Source organism: Gorilla gorilla, chromosome 1 (genome assembly GCF_029281585.2).
Source record: "Gorilla gorilla gorilla isolate KB3781 chromosome 1, NHGRI_mGorGor1-v2.1_pri, whole genome shotgun sequence".
Taxonomy (NCBI): domain Eukaryota; kingdom Metazoa; phylum Chordata; class Mammalia; order Primates; family Hominidae; genus Gorilla; species Gorilla gorilla.
In genome coordinates, this window is record NC_073224.2 from 218880860 (window position 1) to 218899207 (window position 18348).

Here is an 18348-nt window from a genome sequence, read left to right on the forward strand (position 1 = left end):
TTTCACTCCATGTTTCAGTAAAAATCACAGGACTTGTTTTTATTTACAATATTATACCATTGTTTGAATATTTAATGGGATTTATATTTTAAAATGTTTTAGTTGGTATAGTTATTAGATATTCTGTATTAACCTAGAATGGAAAATTAAAGTATGTATCTTCTGATTCACTGCATGTAAATAGGACCTGACTTGGACATCGTTTGAAATGTATTCCAGTAATCGCGCTGGCTATACATGGTCCCATACCTGCCCTTATCCCAACAGATAAATGGTATTCTTCTTTATTTATTCATTTATTTATTTATTTTTGAGACAGGGTCTCACTCTGTTGCCCAGGCTGGAGTGCAGTGACATGATCTTGGCTCACTGCAACCTCCTCCTCCTAGGCTGACGCAGTTCTTCCACCTCAGCCTTGCAAGTAGCTTAGACCACAGGCATGCACCACCATGCCTGGGTAATTTTTAAATTTTTTTTGTAGAGACGGAGTCTTGCTGTGTTACCCAGGCTGGTCTTGAACTTTTAAGCTCAAGCAGTCTTCTCACCTCCGCCTCACAAAGTGCTAAGATTACAGATATGATCGCTGTGCCTGGCCCCGCAAATTGGTCATTTCTGATGGTTGTCTGGGCCTCAAAGCCTGAGTTCAGCATAGTGTTTTGGCACATTGCAAAGAATAAGTAAGAAAATGTTGTTAAGTGGACGCAACTATTCCACATGGGATGATGTTAGATTTGAAGAAGGAAAAAGTAGTTCCTCAATTCCTGTCAGATTGACAGTTGCAATAGTAACAGAACCCTCATTGACATGAAGAGCCAATGTTTTCCTGTAGTAGAGGAATTATTTTCTTGTTTTATTTAATTATTTATAGTGTTTCTTGATTATGTTCATGGGGGCATTTTGTTTTGTTTTGTTTTGTTTTGTTTTTGAGACGGCGTCTTGCTCTGTCGCCAGGCTGGAGTGCAGTGGTGCAGTCTCGGCTCACTGCAAGCTCCGCCTCCTGGGTTCAAGCGATTCTCCTGCCTCAGCCTCCCTAGTTGCTGGGACTACAGGCATGTGCCACCACGCCCAGCTAATTTTTTGTATTTTTAGTAGAGACAGGGTTTCACCATGTTGGTCAGGATGGTCTCGATCTCTTGACCTTGTGATCCGCCTGCCTTGGCCTCCCATGGCATGTTGTTTTTAAATAACTTCTCTTGCTCTATGAGATGAGAAAATATGTATTCTGTTTGGGACTTTCTTACTCTCCCTCGATAATAAAAGATAAAAATTTTTATTTTTCATTCACTGAAACATAAAAAAGGCATCATGTTTTGTGCAGACTATTAAATGTTGATTTTAAGATCTGTGTTGGATGGTTTTATATAGCTGTCTACCATTTATGAATTTCATGTGGAATATACTACCATATCAAGTTTTCATTGTTTAAACAGCTCTACTTTGTCAAGTATTGTTTACAATTCAACAAGAAACAAGCAAGCATTTACAAATATACGTGCAAATATGTATTCGTCTGACAACCAATTAGTGAAATTGAATAAGTGCTCTTGAAACAAACTTGTTTGATATCAAGCTTTTGTGCTAGAGTAATATTGTTGTTTTGACTACTTTAAAAGTGTTTTTATCTGGATGTGGTGACTCGTGCCTCTAGTCCCAGCTACTTGCGAGGCTGAGGCAGGGGAAGATCGTTTAAACCCAGGAGTTCTAGGCTGCAGTGAGCTATGATTGTGCCACTGTACTCCACCCTGGGCAACAGAGTGAGACCTGTTCTCTTAAAAAAACTTTTTTTCAGTTGTGGTAAAATACACACGATTTACCATCTTTCTGAGATCATTTGCTATAAAGGAATACCTAAGTCTGGATTATTTGGGGGTAAAAAAAAAAAAGAGCTTTATTAGTCTCATGGTTCTGTAGGCTATACAAGAAGCATATTGCCAGACCAACACCTGCTTCAGATAAGGGCCTCAGGAAGCTTCTACTCATGGCAAAAGGTGAGGGGGAGGTGTGTTCAGAGATCACATGATGAGAGAACCAGGTGACAGGCTCTTCTAAATAACCAGTTCTTAAGGGAACTAAGTGAGAACTCACTCCAGCAAGGATGGCAGCAACTCATTCATGAGAGATCAACTCCCTTAATCCAAACACTTCCCATTAGACTCCAGCTCCAACATTGGGGGTCACATTTCAATATGAGATTTGGAGGGGTCAGTATTCAACCGTAGTACCACCTTAATTTTTTTTTTTTTTTAAGAGAAGGAGTCTAGCTCTGTTGCCCAGGCTGGAGTGCAGTGGCGTGATCTCAGCTCACTGCAACCTCCACCTCCTGGGTTCAAGCGATTCTCCTGCCTCAACCTCCCGAGTAGCTGGGATTACAGGCGTCCACCACCATGCCCTGTATTTTTAGTAGAGACTGTGTTGGCCAGGCTGGTCTCTGACCTTGTGATCCGCCCGGCTTGGCCTCCCAAAGTGCTAGGATTACAAGCATGAGCCACTGTGCCCGGCCCACCTTAACCATTTTTAAGTTTATAGTTCCGTGGTATTAAGAACATTTACATTTGACTGGGCACATTGGCCCATACCTGTAATCCCAGTATTTAGGGATGTCAGTACAGGGGCATTGATTGAGCCCAGGAATTTGAGACCAGCCTGGGTGACATAGCAAGAACGTGTCTCTATAAAAGATTTTTTTTTTTTAATTACTGGGCATGGTGGCACATGCCTGTAGTCGCAACTACTTGGGAGGCAGAGGTGGGAGGATCGCTTGAGCCTGGGAGATCAAGGCTGTGGTGAGCTATGATTATGCCACTGCACTCCAGCCTGGGTAACAGAGTGAGACCTTGTCTCAAGGGAAAAAAATATGTAATTGTCAACACTGTGTATCTTCATACCTCTTTTCATCTTGCAAAACTGAAACTTTTTGTCCATTAAATACAGATCTAGTGTCCCTTATCCAGAATGCTTGGGACCAGAAGAGTTTTGGATTTCAGATTTTTCTGAATTTTGGAGAATTACATTATTTACAGGTTCAGCATTCCTAGTCTGAAAATCTCAAGTGCTCCAATGAGCTTTTTAAATTTTTTTGTTTCATGCCAACTCTCACAAATTTACAGATTTTGGAGCATTTGGATTAAGGACACTAAACTTCTTTTTTTTTTTTTTTTTTTGAGACGGAGTCTTGCTCTGTCATCCAGGCTGGAGTGCAGTGGCACGATCTTGGCTCACTGCAAGCTCCACCTCCTGGGTTCACGCCATTCTCCTGCCTCACCCTCCCGAGTAGCTGGGACTACAGGCGCCCGCCACCACGCCCAGCTAATTTTTTGCATTTTTAGTAGAGACGGAGTTTCGCCATGTTGGCCAGGATGGTCTCGATCTCTTGACCTCGTGATCCACCCACCTCGGCCTCCCAAAGTGCTGGGATTACAGGCATGAGCCACCGCGCCCGGCCAAGGACACTAAACTTCTAACTCCCCATTACCTACTCTCCCCATCCCTTGCCAACCACAATTTTATTTTCTTTCTCTGTGATTTCCCATAGTGTCGGTACCTCATAGAAGTGGAATCAAACAGTATTTGTTTTCTTGTGACTGGCTTATTTCATTTAGAATAATGTCCTCAAAGCTCATCCATGTTGTAATGTGTGAGAACTCGCTTCTTTTTAAAGGATGAATAATATTTTTTTGTATGTATGTGCCACATTTTGCTTGTCCATTCATCTGTCAGTGAACACTTGGGCTGCTCCTACCTTTTTAGCTATTGTGAATAATGCTGATATGAACATGGGTGTGGAAATATTTATTGTTTTGTTTTGTTTTTTAAATGAGACAGAGTCTCGCTCTGTCACCCAGGCTGGAGTGCAGTGGCGTGATCTCGGCTCACTGCAACCTGCGCCTCCTGGGTTCAAGTGATTCTTCTGTCTCAGGCCCCCGAGTAGCTAGGACTACAGGTGCACACCACCATGCCCAGCTAATTTTTATATTTTTTAGTAGAGATGGAGTTTCACCGTATTGGTCAGGCTGGTCTTGAACTCCTGACCTCAGGTCTTGAACTCTTGACCACCTATCTCGGGCTCCCAGAGTGCTGGGATTACAGGCATGAGCCACCGTGCCCGTCCTTTTATTGTTTTTTTTTAAGACAGGGTCTCATACTGTCACCCATGCTGGAGTGCAGTGACGCGATCATGGCTCACTGTAGCCTTGACCTTCAGCCTCTGGAGTAGCTGAGACTACAGGAGTACATCACCACACCCAACTAATTATTTATTTTTGGTAGAGTTGAGTCTCACAGTGTTGACCAAGTTGATCTCCAATTCCTGGGCTCAAGTAATCCTTCCACCTCCGCCTCTCAAAGTGTTGGGATTACAGGTATGAGCCACCACACCTGGCCACAAATATCTTTTTTAAGAGTCTGCCTCATTTCCTCCCTTACTGCCTTTTGTTGTGCTTAGTTGAGTTTTTGTAGTGACACATTTTGATTCTCTTTTTGTTTCATTTTATGTGTAGTCTACAGAATTTGTTTGGGATGATTATCAGAGGGATTTCATGTAAAATCATGAAGTTATAAATATGTATTTTAAGGTGATAATAATTTAACATCAGTTGGTTACAAAAACCGTACTTCTTTTCACCTCAGGCCTCTCCAACTTTGTTATTGATGTCACAAATCACATCTTTATATAGTGTGTGCCCTTAGATTTTTATGCTTTTGTCTGTTAAAATCCTGTAAAAGAATAAAAACTGGACTTATGAACCAAAATTTTAATAATAGAGGCTTATATATTTGTCCGTGTATTTATCTTTGCTGGAGAACTTTATATTTTCATACGGTTTTTAGTTACTGTCTAGTTCCCTTTCTTCTCAATTTGAAGAATCTTTGGTCATTTCTTGTAGGGCATGTCTTATGGTAATGAACTTTCTCAGCTTATTAATTTCATTAATTTAAAATTTGGGAATGTCTTAATTCTTCCCTCATTTTTGAATTAAAATTTTGCTGGATGTAGAATTCTCATGTGATAGGGTTTTTTTTTTTTTTCTTTCCTTTCAGCATGTTGAATAATGTCATTCTACTACCTTCTGGTCTGCAAGTTTCTGCTGATAATCTTATTGAGGATCCCTTGCTTGTCATGATTCAGTTTGATCTTGCTGCTCTCGATATTCTTTTCCATTGTTTTTTTACCTTAAAAAATTTTTTTTTGTATAGACAGGTTCTTGCTGTGTTCCCCAGGCTGTTCTTGAACTCCTGTCTTGATCCCTCCAAAGTGGTGCAATTACAAGCATGAGCCACTGTGCCTAGCCTGTCTTTTACTTTTGACATTTTGAATATGTGTTTCCATGTGGGTCTCTTTGGTTTTTTTCCTACGTGGGGTTCATTGAGTATCTTGCTATCATATATCCATGTCTTCAAATGTGGGAAGTTTTCCCCCATTATTTTTTTTGAAATAATCTTTCTGTTCCTTTTCCTCTCTCTTCTTCTGTAATGTGAATATTGATTTGCTTGATGGTGTCCCATAAGTCCCTTCGGTTCTGTTACCTTTTCTTTATTCTTTTTAATTTTTGCTTCTCAGACTGGATTATTTCAAATAACTTTTCATTAAGTTCACTAATTCTTTGTTCTGTTATTAGAGACTGCTTTTGTACTCTTCTAGTGAATTTTTCAATTCAGTTATTTTTTCAGCTCCAGAATTTGTTTCTTTTCTTCCCCCCCTCCTTTTTTTTAAAACTATTTCTGTCTCTTTGTTGATATTCTCTATTTATGTATCTTTTTTCTGATTTCATTTAGGTCTCTCCTCCCCCCCACCACCTTTCTTTAGCTTATTGAGTGTATTTAGGACAGTTTAAAAGTCTTTGTCTAGAGGCTGGGCATGGTGGCTCACGCCTATAATCCCAGCACTTTGGGAGGCCAAGGCAGGCAGATCACTTGAGATCAGGAGTTCAAGACCAGCCTGGCCAACATGGCAAAAACCCCGTCTCTACTAAAAATACTAAAAGTAGCCGGGTGTGGTAGTGCATGCCTGTTATCCCAGCTACTAGGGAGGCTGGGGCAGGAGAATTGCTTGAACCCAGGGGACAGAGGTTGCAGTGAGCCCAGATTGTGCCACTGCACTCCAGCCAGGGTGACAGCGTAGGACTCCATACCAAAAAAAAAAAAAAAAAAAAAAAGGTGTTTGTCTGGAGCTGAAGGCCATTATCCTAACTGAACTAACACAGGAACTGAAAACGAAATACTGCATCTTGTCGCTTACAAGTGGGAGCTAAACACTGAGTACACATGGATGCAAAGAAAGGAACAACAGACCTTGGGGCCTACTTGACGATGGTTGGTGGGAGGAGGGTGAGAATCAAAAAATTGCCTACCAAATACTGTGCTTATTACCCGAGTGACAAAATATCTGTACACGCAACCCCTGTGACACACAATTTACCTGTTTAACAAAGCTGCACATGCACTCCTGAACCTAAAATAAGAGTTAAAAAGAAATAAAAACAAAATACCCCAGGAACTTGTCTTTAACTTTTGAACTGGGCCAGACAACCACAATCACAACATCCTTGAAAACAGCTGAATTATGCCAGCGCCTCCACCGGTGATAATTCTTTCAGAACAACAACAACTTGTTTTGTTTTGAGATGGAGTCTCGCTTTGTCACCCAGGCTGGAGTGCAGTGGCATGATCTCAGCTCACTGCAGCCTCCACCTCCCAGGTTCAAGCAATTCTCTTGCCTCAGCTCCCAAGTAGCAGGGATTATAGGCACCCACCACCATGCCCAGCTAATTTTTATGTTTGTAGTAGAGACGGAGTTTCACCATGTAGGCCAGGCTGGTCTTGAACTCCTGATCTCAGGCGATCCACCCACCTCAGCCTCCCAAAGTGCTGGGATTACAGGCATGAGCCTACTGTGCCCAGCCTATTTCTATACTTTATGATATTTGCTCAAAGTTGAGCACTTAAATAGCCAGCTGTTCTAATCTTTGTGGACTGATTCCATGATGGGTAACATCAGGAGTATCAGCCTGGTGTGAAGGCTTAAGGTCTTGTTGACCTTTTCTGTGTTTGTCTATTCACTGGGCCTATGTGAACACTTTTCCCCAGATTCCTGGGATGTATCAGTGCTTTTAGCTGCCTTGATCTAAGAGTGGCATGTTAGATGTTCTGTTGTGTTCCTCTGCCCTTTGTCTTTTGTCCCTCTAGCACTGGCAGATCGGTGACATCCCTGTAGCTCTCAACTAAGCCACTCTTCCCATCCGAACTTTGCATCAGGTGAAAGAGTAATCAGTCCCATGAGCAGCCCCCGCAGACAAGCCAGAACGATGCAAACAAGTTCCACTCTTTTCCTTCTGTCATGATGGAGCATCTTAGAATTAGGTGGATTCCTCCCAACTTGGCCTCAGTGAGGAGGGATTGGAGCAAGGGCGACCTCTAAATATACATACATATATACATTAAAAAAATTTTTTCTGTGGCTGCCTTACAAATTATTGTTCTTTATTTTAATATTTTAAAAAATTTCCTATATTGTTTTGAGTGTGGCTTTTTCTCGATGGGGCATTTAGTTGGCTGCTGCAGATTCTTAACTGCTTGAGAGAGTTTGCGTCTGGTTGAAATTATTACACAGTTGAGTTGGCAGCTTCTTTCACCCTGTGACCCCTCCCAGATTCTGCCGGCTTCCTTCCCTGAGGGCCCCTCTGAGATATAGTCAGGGATAGCTTCCCTGGATTCTAGCTGGAGAATGTGAGTGCTTACAAAGCTCTTCTTGCTACTGCTTCTACTTTCCTATTCCGCGCTAGTTCTAGGTAAGGTTAAATCCTTCTCCTGTAATCTGGATTTTCAGTTTTTTCAGTGGGAATGTGTGTTCGGAGGCAGGTTTTCCTGCTTTTACCCTTGGGGAACTCACGGTTTCTCACCTGTCTTGTGGAATTTACAGCGGCGTGCCACTTCTTTTAGAGGATCTGTGGATTCTTTCTGTTTTCCCGATATGTTCCTGTGGTGGTTCTTGGCGCAAAAGTCCATGGTGTGAATCTCCACATGTTGTTCTGTCCATCCAAGTGGGAGCTGCACGTTAATCCTGTCTCCTATCCGCCATCTTCCTCCCTACTTTTTGTTGGTCTGGACAGGGAGCTTGGTTGTTCAGTCACAAAAGTTTATTCTTTGTGAATCCTATTGGCTTCTGTTCTCCAGTTCTCCAGGTTCTTACCTGTTTCTTGAGTTTTTACAAAGGTACTTTGGTCGGTATGTTGTTCACTTGGTGTTTTCATCGGGTGATGTGGACCTGGATCATCGTAGTCTGTTATCTTGGTGATGTCCTGTGTTTTTGAAGCAGATACACGTTTTTGAAGCAAAAAGCGTCCTGCTTTATGAAGCAGATATGCATCAATAGAATTTTTGCTACTTCTCTTATTTCAAGCATTTTATTGCAGTGGGATTTGAAATGTGCACTAATTATACAGACTTGGGGAAAAAATTTCTCATGAGGTTGCAGGTGCCTCTAAGCAATGTGAATGGAAAACCATTTTAGGGTCACAATAAAATAATGTGCCATACCTGTGGAAATATGGAATAGTAAACGACTGTCCCGAAACCCTTAGGAATGAGAATGTTGGATTTTTTTTTAAGACACAAATTTAAGGATGGATAATGTAAATGTTTAATAATTAAATAGCAAGAGGTAAAGGAGGAAAACTTTTAGTTCTAATATCAATATAGGCCAGTGTTCTCAAACTTTTATACTTCAGGATCCCTTTCTACTCTTAAATAGAACTCTTTGGGCTTCTCAATCCTATGTGCATTGTATCTACTAATAAAAATGTCTGCCACATACCCATGTGTATAAGTATAGTTTATCCTTCTTTCAAGTAAAATGGCATTGCAAGAAAAAGTGGCAAGTTCAGTTTATAACTCTAATGGTGGTACAAGTGCTTTTCCTTAGTACTACTAATTTACCTCAGAACTGTTTTATGTCTTCTCACTTGATCAATACAGTATACTAAAAAGACATGCTAAATTTTGTTAGTATACTGTTTTATTTATATAACATTCTTTAAATGACCAAATTATAGAGATGGAGGATAAATTTGTGGTTGTCAAGGGAGAGGAGTGAGGCAAGAAGGAAGATATTTGTGGCTATTAACAGGGTAGGGTAATACCACAGATCCTTGTCAAGGAATATTTTGTATTTTGACTGTAATGGTGGTTATATGAATTTATACATGTGATAAAATTGCATAGAACTAAATATACACACAGATGTGCATGCATCTGTAGTAAAACTCAGGAAATCTGAATAAGGTTGATGGATTGTATCGATGTGGTTTTTCTGGCTGTTGTACTGTACTGTAGTTAGATATTACCATTAGGGAAACTAGATGAAGAGTATATGGGAGCTCTGTTTTATTTCTCAAATTCCATGTAAATCTATAATTATTTCAACTTAAAAAGTGATACATTCTGTTACAGAAGTGACATTCTTTTGTCAGTTACCTGTAGAATAAGAAAAATTGAAAAGTTAAATAAAGAAGTGACATTCTTAAGTACTGGCTTTTTTTTTTTCTTTCCTTTTATTTTTTAAAAAAAGTTTAATTTGTCATGAAGGCTTAGGGATGAAGAATACAATGACTATCATTGCCTTGGTTTTCACTAAGTATATATGAGATTTACTTAGTGAAATCTCAGATTTCCTGAGTATATATTTAAGATTTACTATTAGCTACATCCACCTTGCTTTTCTATCATTGTTGAAAATATCAGCACAGGCCTGTGACGTCTTAGTATTTATATTACGAAAATATTTCACCTCCCACACCTGCTTTAATAGCATTACAGAGATGCCCAGGACTCTGTGGACCACACTTTGATAATCAGTAGCTTAAAGCTTCAGTCTTTATTAGCTGAGGAAAACAAGTGCTATGCTTAAGACTGTGTAGGAAATTCAGTGATAGGTCTCTGCCACTGTCTCCAGCGTTTTATATTGTGGTCTTGTTTGTTGGATATTATTGTACTTCTATGAAAGTAGAGTTGCAGAAGTTTAGAGTGATATAAAATATAGAACTCATAAAAGCAAAACATGGGAGTTAACAGTTTTCTATACCTGTGCTGTGCAGTATGTTAGCCATGGGCTATGTATGTGGCTATTTACATTCTAAGGATTAAAATGTATATAAATACAATTTAAATGGAAATCAGTGGTTATAGAGTTTGTTTTTTGCAAGAAGAAAAAGTTCTAGACATCTGTTGTACTATGTGCATATAGTTAACAGTACTGTATACTTAGTGGTTAAGATAGTAAATTTTGTTACATGTTTTCTTTTTTCTTTTCTTTTTCTTTCTTTTTCTTTTTCTTTTTTTTTTTTGAGACAGAGTCTTGCTCTGTCACCCAGACTGGAGTGCAGTGGCACTATCTCAGCTTACTGCAACTTTCGCCTCCTGGGTTCAATTGATTCTTCTGCCTCAGCCTCCCAAGTAGCAGCAGGGACTATGGGCGCAAGCCACCATGCCTGGCTAATTTTTGTATATTGGCCAGGCTGGTCTCGAACTCCTAGACTTCGTGATTCCGCCTGCCTTAACTTCCCAAAGTGCTGGGATTACAGGTGTGAGCCACCGTGCCAGGCCTTGTTACATGTTTTCTACCACAAAATTTAAATTAAATAAAATTCATTTAAATAAAAATTTATTTTTTCAGTTTCATCAGTCACATTTCAAGTGTTCAGTAGCCACATGTGGCTAATAGCTACCATTTTAGAGAGAGTAAATATGGAACATTTATAATTATCACAGAAAGTTCTATTTGCATTGGTTGTGTAGCACTTAAGAAGACAGTTTTCAGCTGGGTGGGGTGGCTCACGTCTGTAATCCCAGCACTTTGGGAGGCTGAGGCGGGCAGATCACAAGGTCAGGAGTTTGAGACCAGCCTTGCCAATATGGTGAAACCCCGTCTCTACTAAAAGTAGAAAAATTAGCGGGGTGTGGTGGCGCGCACCTGTAGTCCCAGCTACTTGGGAGGCTGAGGCAGAAGAATCCCTTGAACCCAGAAGGTGGAGGTTGCAGTGAGCCGAGATCATGCCACTGCACTCCAGCCTGGGCGACAGAGCAAAACTCCGTCCCCCCACTACCACCCGCACTCCCAAAAAAAAGAAGAAGAAGAAGACAGCTAGCTCTCAAGAGGTTGAAGGTACTTGGTCTGGACTTTAAGGTGCTTTTTCTGTTTCTCTGGCCAGATTTAAGTGTCAAACATTTGTTAGGTGAACGAGTTTCTCTCGATTAATTTGTACCCTATAATATCTACTAATGAGAATGAACGGGGCTGGATGTGGTGGCTCACCCCTATAATCCCAACACTTTGGGAGGCTGAGGCAGGAGGATTGCTAGAAGCCAGGAATTCGAGACCAGACTGGGCAGCATTGGCAAGACCCTATCTCCACGAAAAATTCAAAAATTAGTCAGGCATTGTGGTATGTGCCTATAGTCCTAGCTACTTGGAGGCTGAGGCAGGAAGATGGCTTGAGCCCAAGAGGCTGAGGCTGCAGTGAGCTGTGTTGGTAGCACTGCACTTTAGCCTAGGTGACAGAGCGAGACCCTGTCTCCAAGGAAAAAAGAAGAAAAATGAACAAACACACTTATATATGCATAAAGAGAAGTTTATAAAGAGAAATTTTAAAGCAAAATTAAGAACTTGTATAAATTAATAGGAATAGCCTATTTTAAAACTTATTGGTATAGCTATGTAGTCTTATTCAGATTTTAAGATTTTAAGTCTTTACCAGCTCTAAGATGATAGAGATAGATTTGCATCTAGCCCCTTTACAATTTCAAATTTTACATTCCAACATTGTAATCAATCTGGAATTTCTTTTGGTATAATGAGTTGAGGATGGTTAACCACCTTTCTTCTAAATGATTAGTTTTCTCAACACAATTTATTAATTTTGGTATTTTTCTATTAATTTGAAATGTTTCTAATACATTCTGCATATATGTGGGATTATTTCAACATTCTCTGTATTACTCATTCCATGTCATTAAATGTTCTTCTGTATCTTTTTTAATGACTGCAAAGGATTATACACTGTGGCTGAGTAAGTGCTTCTTACATCTATATCTCTTTATTGATTTAATAATAAATTTCTTAAAGATTAAAATAAGTAGCCAGGGCGCAGTGGCTCACGCCTATAATCCCAGCACTTTGGGAGGCTGAGCCCAGTGGATCACCTGAGGTCAGGAGTTTGAGACCAGCCTGACCAACATGGTGAAACCCCATCTCTACTAAAAATATAAAAAATTAGCCGGGCGTGGTGGCATGCATCTGTAATCCCAGCTACTCGGGAGGCTGAGGCAGGAGAATTGCTTGGACCCAGGAGGGGGAGGTTGCAGTGAGCCAAGATTATGCCATTGCACTCCAGTCTGGGTGACAGAGTGAGACTCCGTCTCAAAGAAAAAAAAAAAGAAGATTAAAATAAGTGAAACAGTCATCTATCTTAGGCCTTATTTACGCACACAGCCCACAGCACAGTGTTTTCTTTGTGCTACATTTCTGCTAATGCTGTTGATTTAATTTTTATTATCAAAAATTATTTAGAACTCTATAAAATAGCAGACTTCCTACTGGATATTCTGGTTTGCTTTGTATTTTGTTTGTTTGTTCGAGGCAGGTTCTCATTCTGTCGCCCAGGCTGAAGTACAGTGGCACAATTACAGCTCACTACAGCCTGGGGTCAAGTGATCCTCCGGCCTTGGCCTCCCAAAGTGGGATTACAGGCATGAGCCACTGCACCCAGCTTGCTTGGCATATTTGTATTTCATGCAGGAGAAGCTGGAGGACAGAGGTTTTCTTTATTAAATTTTTATTATAAAATAATCCTACTGATCATTGGAAAGTAAAAACATAATACAAAAGTATATAAAATAAAACCTATAAGTTGTATCCTGTACACTCTTTATAACCGTCTCTGAAGTAGTCAATTTAAAATTTGCTACATATTTTCTTAAGACATTTATCTTCCTTGGTTGTTGTGTGTACTATGTGCATATATATAGTTTTTAAAGTTAAGACAGAGTCTTTTTATACTTAAAAATTCTACAATTTGCTTTTGTCACTTAATATTATTATGGACATCTTTCCATGGTGTATGTTGACTTGATTCATTCTAAAGATTATTCTAAATTCTCTCAGTGACTAAGTACATAATCTCACCTTTTTTATATATAGACATTTAGAATATTTCCAGTTTTTTTGTTTTTGAGTGTTTTTTTTTGGTTTTGTTTTTGTTTTTTTTTTAAGGAGGGGCCCATTTTGAATATATTCACATAGTGAGTTCCCTGAAGTGGAACCATAGAATCAAAGGGATAAGCATATTTAAAATGTGGTCAGTATTACCTTACAGTTTTTTGTTTTGAGATGAAGTTTCGCTTTTAACATCTAGGTTGGATTGCAGTGGTGCGATCTTGTTTCACTGCAACCTCCGCCTCCCGAGTTCAAGCGATTCTCCTGCCTCAGCCTCCTAAGTAGCTGGGATTACAGGTGCCCACCACCACACCCATCTAATTTTTGTATTTTTAGTAGAGACGAGGTTTCACCATGTTGGCCATGCTGGTCTCGAGCTCCTGACCTCAGGTGATCTGCCTGTCTCTATCTCCCAAAGTGCTGGGATTACAGGTGTGAGCCACCACACCTGGCACCTTATACCTCTTTGAAAATTTGGCAGCTTAGTTTTTTAGTCAGATTTATGTTTGTTCACATACAGTGTGTACAATATTGAGTTTAATCTTTATGGCTGAATTTAGTTTAGGTGATGGCAGAATCTTAAAACGAGAAATGGCATTTCATCTCTGACTTACATGTAAAGTACTTAGAATAGTACCTGAAACCTAGTAAAAGCTGTATAAATGTTTTATGTTATAATTATTTTTGTTAGCTTATGTCCATTGTACTACATTGTGAAAATAGGAAATACAGATTAATTTTTTCACGTCTATGGTTTGAAAACCATCACATCTGAAGTCTTGTTATACTTGATATGCTGTGTTTGTTTTGTCTTATAATGGAATTCACCATTTCTGCCTGTGGTTGACTGTCCAAATCACTGTTTTTAACATCATCATTAGGGATTTAAGGGTTATATGTACACCATAAGGACTGTTCTAATTGGCTTTTCTTCAGTAACATTATTAATTTACATCATTTGCTGGGTTTGCTGTCACTATTGTGTTCTTATCTCCCCAACAAGTAAAAAGCATTCAAAAAGGTTTATTGAAACATAAAATTAATAATGAAAGTGAGAACAGATGTCTGTAACTCATCAACTTGGACAGTATACTGGATTGCAGAGTAAATTCTGTATGTTCACCCATATGTCCTTGAAGAAGTAAATCTTTGTGATGACTTTGAAATTATTCGAAAAGGGAAAGTACAAACAGATGCTCTGATTATTATTGAAATGATCCTTCATTGATCTGTCCCTAGTTTTCTGTGCATTTGACATGAAACATGGTCAAAGTATGTTCCCACTGAAATTTTGCATTGTTTTTCAGCAAAGCATGGTAGTAAATTAAGGAAATTATTCTAGAATAAGTCATTAAATGCAGAGAAGAGATCAAAAGAGTAGAGGCATCTTTTACAGTTGCACTGCTTACAGCAATGATAGATAACAAGTCATACTATTCCTAAGAAGTTTCTAAAGGCATCCACAGAGAATGGAAAAATGCTCTGAACGATCGTTGAATGATCTATTGGCAAAATTTCTTTGTCATGTGCCACCGTTAAGCATTCCATATTGCTAATGGTATAATGGCATACATTGTGACAGAACAATTACTTGCATATGTGGCTGCATTAGAGATTGTGCTTTCCATTTGATGAAAGTACTTGTGTACAGAGTCTGAATTAGCTCTTGGCATATGTGCAATGTAAATATAAAAAGAAGTACTAGATTTTTATTTTTTAAGTCTGTTTAGAGTAGAAAGCCTATATAGAAAATAATTCTTTGTTTTTTTAGTAATCACTTTCAGAGCAATGATATAATCTGGAAAAAGGCACATTGGGAACATTGTTGACAGAGCCCCAGCAATATCTGTGATCAGGAAGGGTGTTCTTTCTGAACAAAAGAACTTTATCTTTCAATGCCAATTCACATATTGCATTTTCAGTTGGCTCTATGTTCCCTTATTTGGCTTGAGTGTTGAAAATGTTGTTAAAATTTTGAGCGAAGTCAAATAAGGTTGTCATGTATATTTTTAGCATCTTCAATGAAATACAGTGGATTCCCTTTCTATTTCAATAGTACGACAGCTATGAGAGAACAAAGTGTTCCTCTAATTGAAGTATAGAAAGAGGTAACATTTCTTTATGTTTTTGTAAGTGATATATTTCAGTGTTATATTTAGTATCTTGACAGCTAGAAAATCCTGCTTCAGAATACCACCAAATTAAATGTGAATAGTGTCAAAATATATCCTAAGATCAAAGAGCCTCATTACTGAGAAATGACCTTATGAATACTTGATTTTTTTAAATTTGATGAAGAATTAAATTGGTGCTCTCTTTTAAAACTATATTCAGATTCTCAAATAGAAGTTGAAGAAATACTTTCCCTATCTCAGTGGAGCCAGAATTAATAAGAAATTCATTCCCCGTGTTTTCTTAAGTTAAAATAGTCAAACTTTCAGCCTTTCAGATTTTGGATGTGATACATACACATAAACGTTGTGTCTGAAACAGTGCTGAAACTAATCCTTGATAAGAAAACTTTATTTTAGATCCTGTTTGACCCATTTATTAATTATTTGATAGACATGAGATACTTTGCTGCCATATTTTTAGGTTAGTGGCTAGATTTAGTAGAACTAGAGTAGGAAAGGAAATCAATCTGATGTTGAACCTTAGTGTCAGCTACAGAGATGGCTATATTAAGATTACCACGTCGAAAGATTGCTGGATAGCCTCTGTGTCTAATATGAAGCCATTAATTTTGTTTTTTATAACTCATTTAAAAAAAAGAAAAAGAAATTTTGTTTTGTTTTGTTATTTGGAACGTATGATGAATCCTGTCAAGTATTTCCTTTAAAATTGGTGATCCCAGCTAAAAGTTAAATGGTCAACAGATGCTAATACTTTCTAGATATATTATTTACTTTGTTATCTTAGGTAAGATACTTAAATTTTTCAGTCCTTGGTTTCCTCATTCATAGACGTGGGATAGTGATAAATAGAGGTGATTTGGGAATATTTTATCTCATTTAATCTTCACAAACTGCCTTGAGAGGTAGGTGTGTTGTTCCTTTTTACATTTGTGGGAAAGATAAATGAGTTGCCCAAACTAACAACAGTGTTCAGTAGCAATTGTTAGGATTTCAGTCCAAGTCTTGTGGATATGTCCATTGTTCTTGGTGGCATTTCATTTTAAATACGTTACAAGCATTTTTTTTTTATTCAGTAGCACACAGTATATTAGTCTATAACATTTGGCATGGATTTACAATGAAAAGCTTATGTTTTTATCTTCAGAAAATATATGGTAAATGAGCCGTGTGTATTACATTATCACTTATTCTAAGGTTTTATATAAGGTTCTTATTGGTTATTGATTTTTATGGGATCATGTAAAAGGATTAAGGTATGTAAGCTCTGGCAAGATTACAGCAATATATAACAGTTAACTGTGTGGACTGCTAATTGTGGCTCTGAGATGTCTTCCTCAAGGAAAGCACACCATAGCAATAGCAAGTTTTCTCATCCATGTTTGATTTTGTTTGTGGTTTGGGCTATCCATTTCAGAACTAGATGAATTCACAGTAGGTCCTCTTAGCATTGATAATTTCAAATAATTGTACCTAGTCTTTCCTTCATCTTTTTGTGCTGCCATAATCGTGTATATGAATGTTCTGGTTGATGCTCTCAGGAGCGTCAGCAATACTGAGTAGAGAGGTAACCACCAGAGTCTTACTAGGTCATGCTTTCCTGTTTCTAACCATGATGATGAGGCATGATAAGGCAATTTACATTGGCAAATTTGAAATCATTGATGATCAGAGAGCAGGGAAAATTGTTGTGAACCTCACAGGCAGGTTAAACAAGTGTGGAGTGATCAGCCTGAGATATGATGTGCAACTCAAAGATCTAGAAAAAAAATGGCAGAATAATCTGCTCTCATCCTGTCAGTTTTGTTTCATTGTACTGACAACCTTAGCTGGCATCATGGACCTTGAAGAGGCAGGGTGAAACACACAGGAGGGAAAGTTCTGGGATTCTTTTTCTAGCAACATAATACATACTTGTAAATAAAATGCCTTAAGGCACAAAAAAGGAAACATGATTACACCTAGATTTTGGATTGCTAATGTCCTTTTATCAGGAGATTTATGGTAACTTAAAAAGTGTTGCACTAGCTGGTAAAGAAGCTCTGTAGTCCCAGCTACTCAAGAGGATGAGGCGAGAGGATCTCTTTGAGCCCAGGAGTTTGAGACCAGCCTGGGCAAATATCAAGACTCTGTCTCTTAAAAAAAATTAAAAAGTTGTTCAGGTGCTTTGGGAAGCCAAGGCAGGAGTATTGCTTGAGGCCTGGAGTTTGAGCCCAGCCTGGGCAACAAAGTGAGACCCTGTCTCTGAAAAAAAAAAAAAAAAAAAAAAAAAAGGACAAAATTAGTCTGGCACAGTGCTGCGTGCCGGTAGTCCCAGCTACTGCAGAGGCTGAGGTGGGAGGATCCACTTAAAACCATGAGTTTGAGGCTGCAGTGAGCCGTGATTGTGCCACTGCACTCTAGCCCGGGTGACAGAGCAAGACCCCAGTTCATTAATTTAAAAAAAAAAAAAAAAAGGAACTATACTGATTTTGAGTTACTGGATATTGTAATAAAGTTAAATTTTTAAAAAGTAGAATATAAACCACATTAATAACCACTTCTATAAACTTTTATAAAACATCTTGAACTAGAATTGCCATGCCATATTTTTTCAAAATATTATATTGTTCTTGCCATTTTTTGACAGACCCCTTATCCCTCTGGACAGAATGCAGGTCCAACCACGCTGGTATACCCTCAAGCCCCTCAGACAATGAATTCACAACCTCAAACCCGTTCTCCGGTAAGTAAGCAGAAGCTTGAACCAAATTACATTCTCTACCTGTGTTTGTGTGTGTAGTGGCTTGGGTTTCTTTGGCAAATATATTTACTGGATTTTGGAAGTTTGTTCCAAAGATGATTTATTATTATGACTTCTACTATTATTTGTTAGCTTTGTATTTTCAGACCTTACCTATAGCAATAATTAAATTTATTGAGAAAAAGAAGAGGTGGAGCTTTTAACCCTCCACTCCCTTTTAATACTTTTCTATAGCATGATTTTTAAGTCTGGTTGCATTCAAGTTTACT

General features: G+C 38.6%; 1 protein-coding gene across 37 annotated transcripts in view; it reads left to right on the forward strand.

Annotated features, from left to right (window-relative positions):
- The window catches only part of EIF4G3 (eukaryotic translation initiation factor 4 gamma 3), a 365343-nt gene that overhangs the window by 153990 nt on the left and 193005 nt on the right, over positions 1-18348 (forward strand). For 32 of the 37 annotated variants that reach the window (XM_063702106.1, XM_031011513.3, XM_055386789.2 and 29 more), the window contains one exon: positions 17966-18061. The exons of 1 other annotated variant lie outside the window; for it this stretch is intronic. In XM_063702106.1, coding sequence (XP_063558176.1) covers positions 18032-18061 — 30 coding nt within the window. In that variant the 5' untranslated portion in view covers positions 17966-18031. The remainder of the gene's footprint in view (positions 1-17965; positions 18062-18348) is intronic. 4 more of the 37 variants (XM_031011516.3, XM_055386818.2, XM_031011532.3 and 1 more) reach the window with 1 other exon arrangement.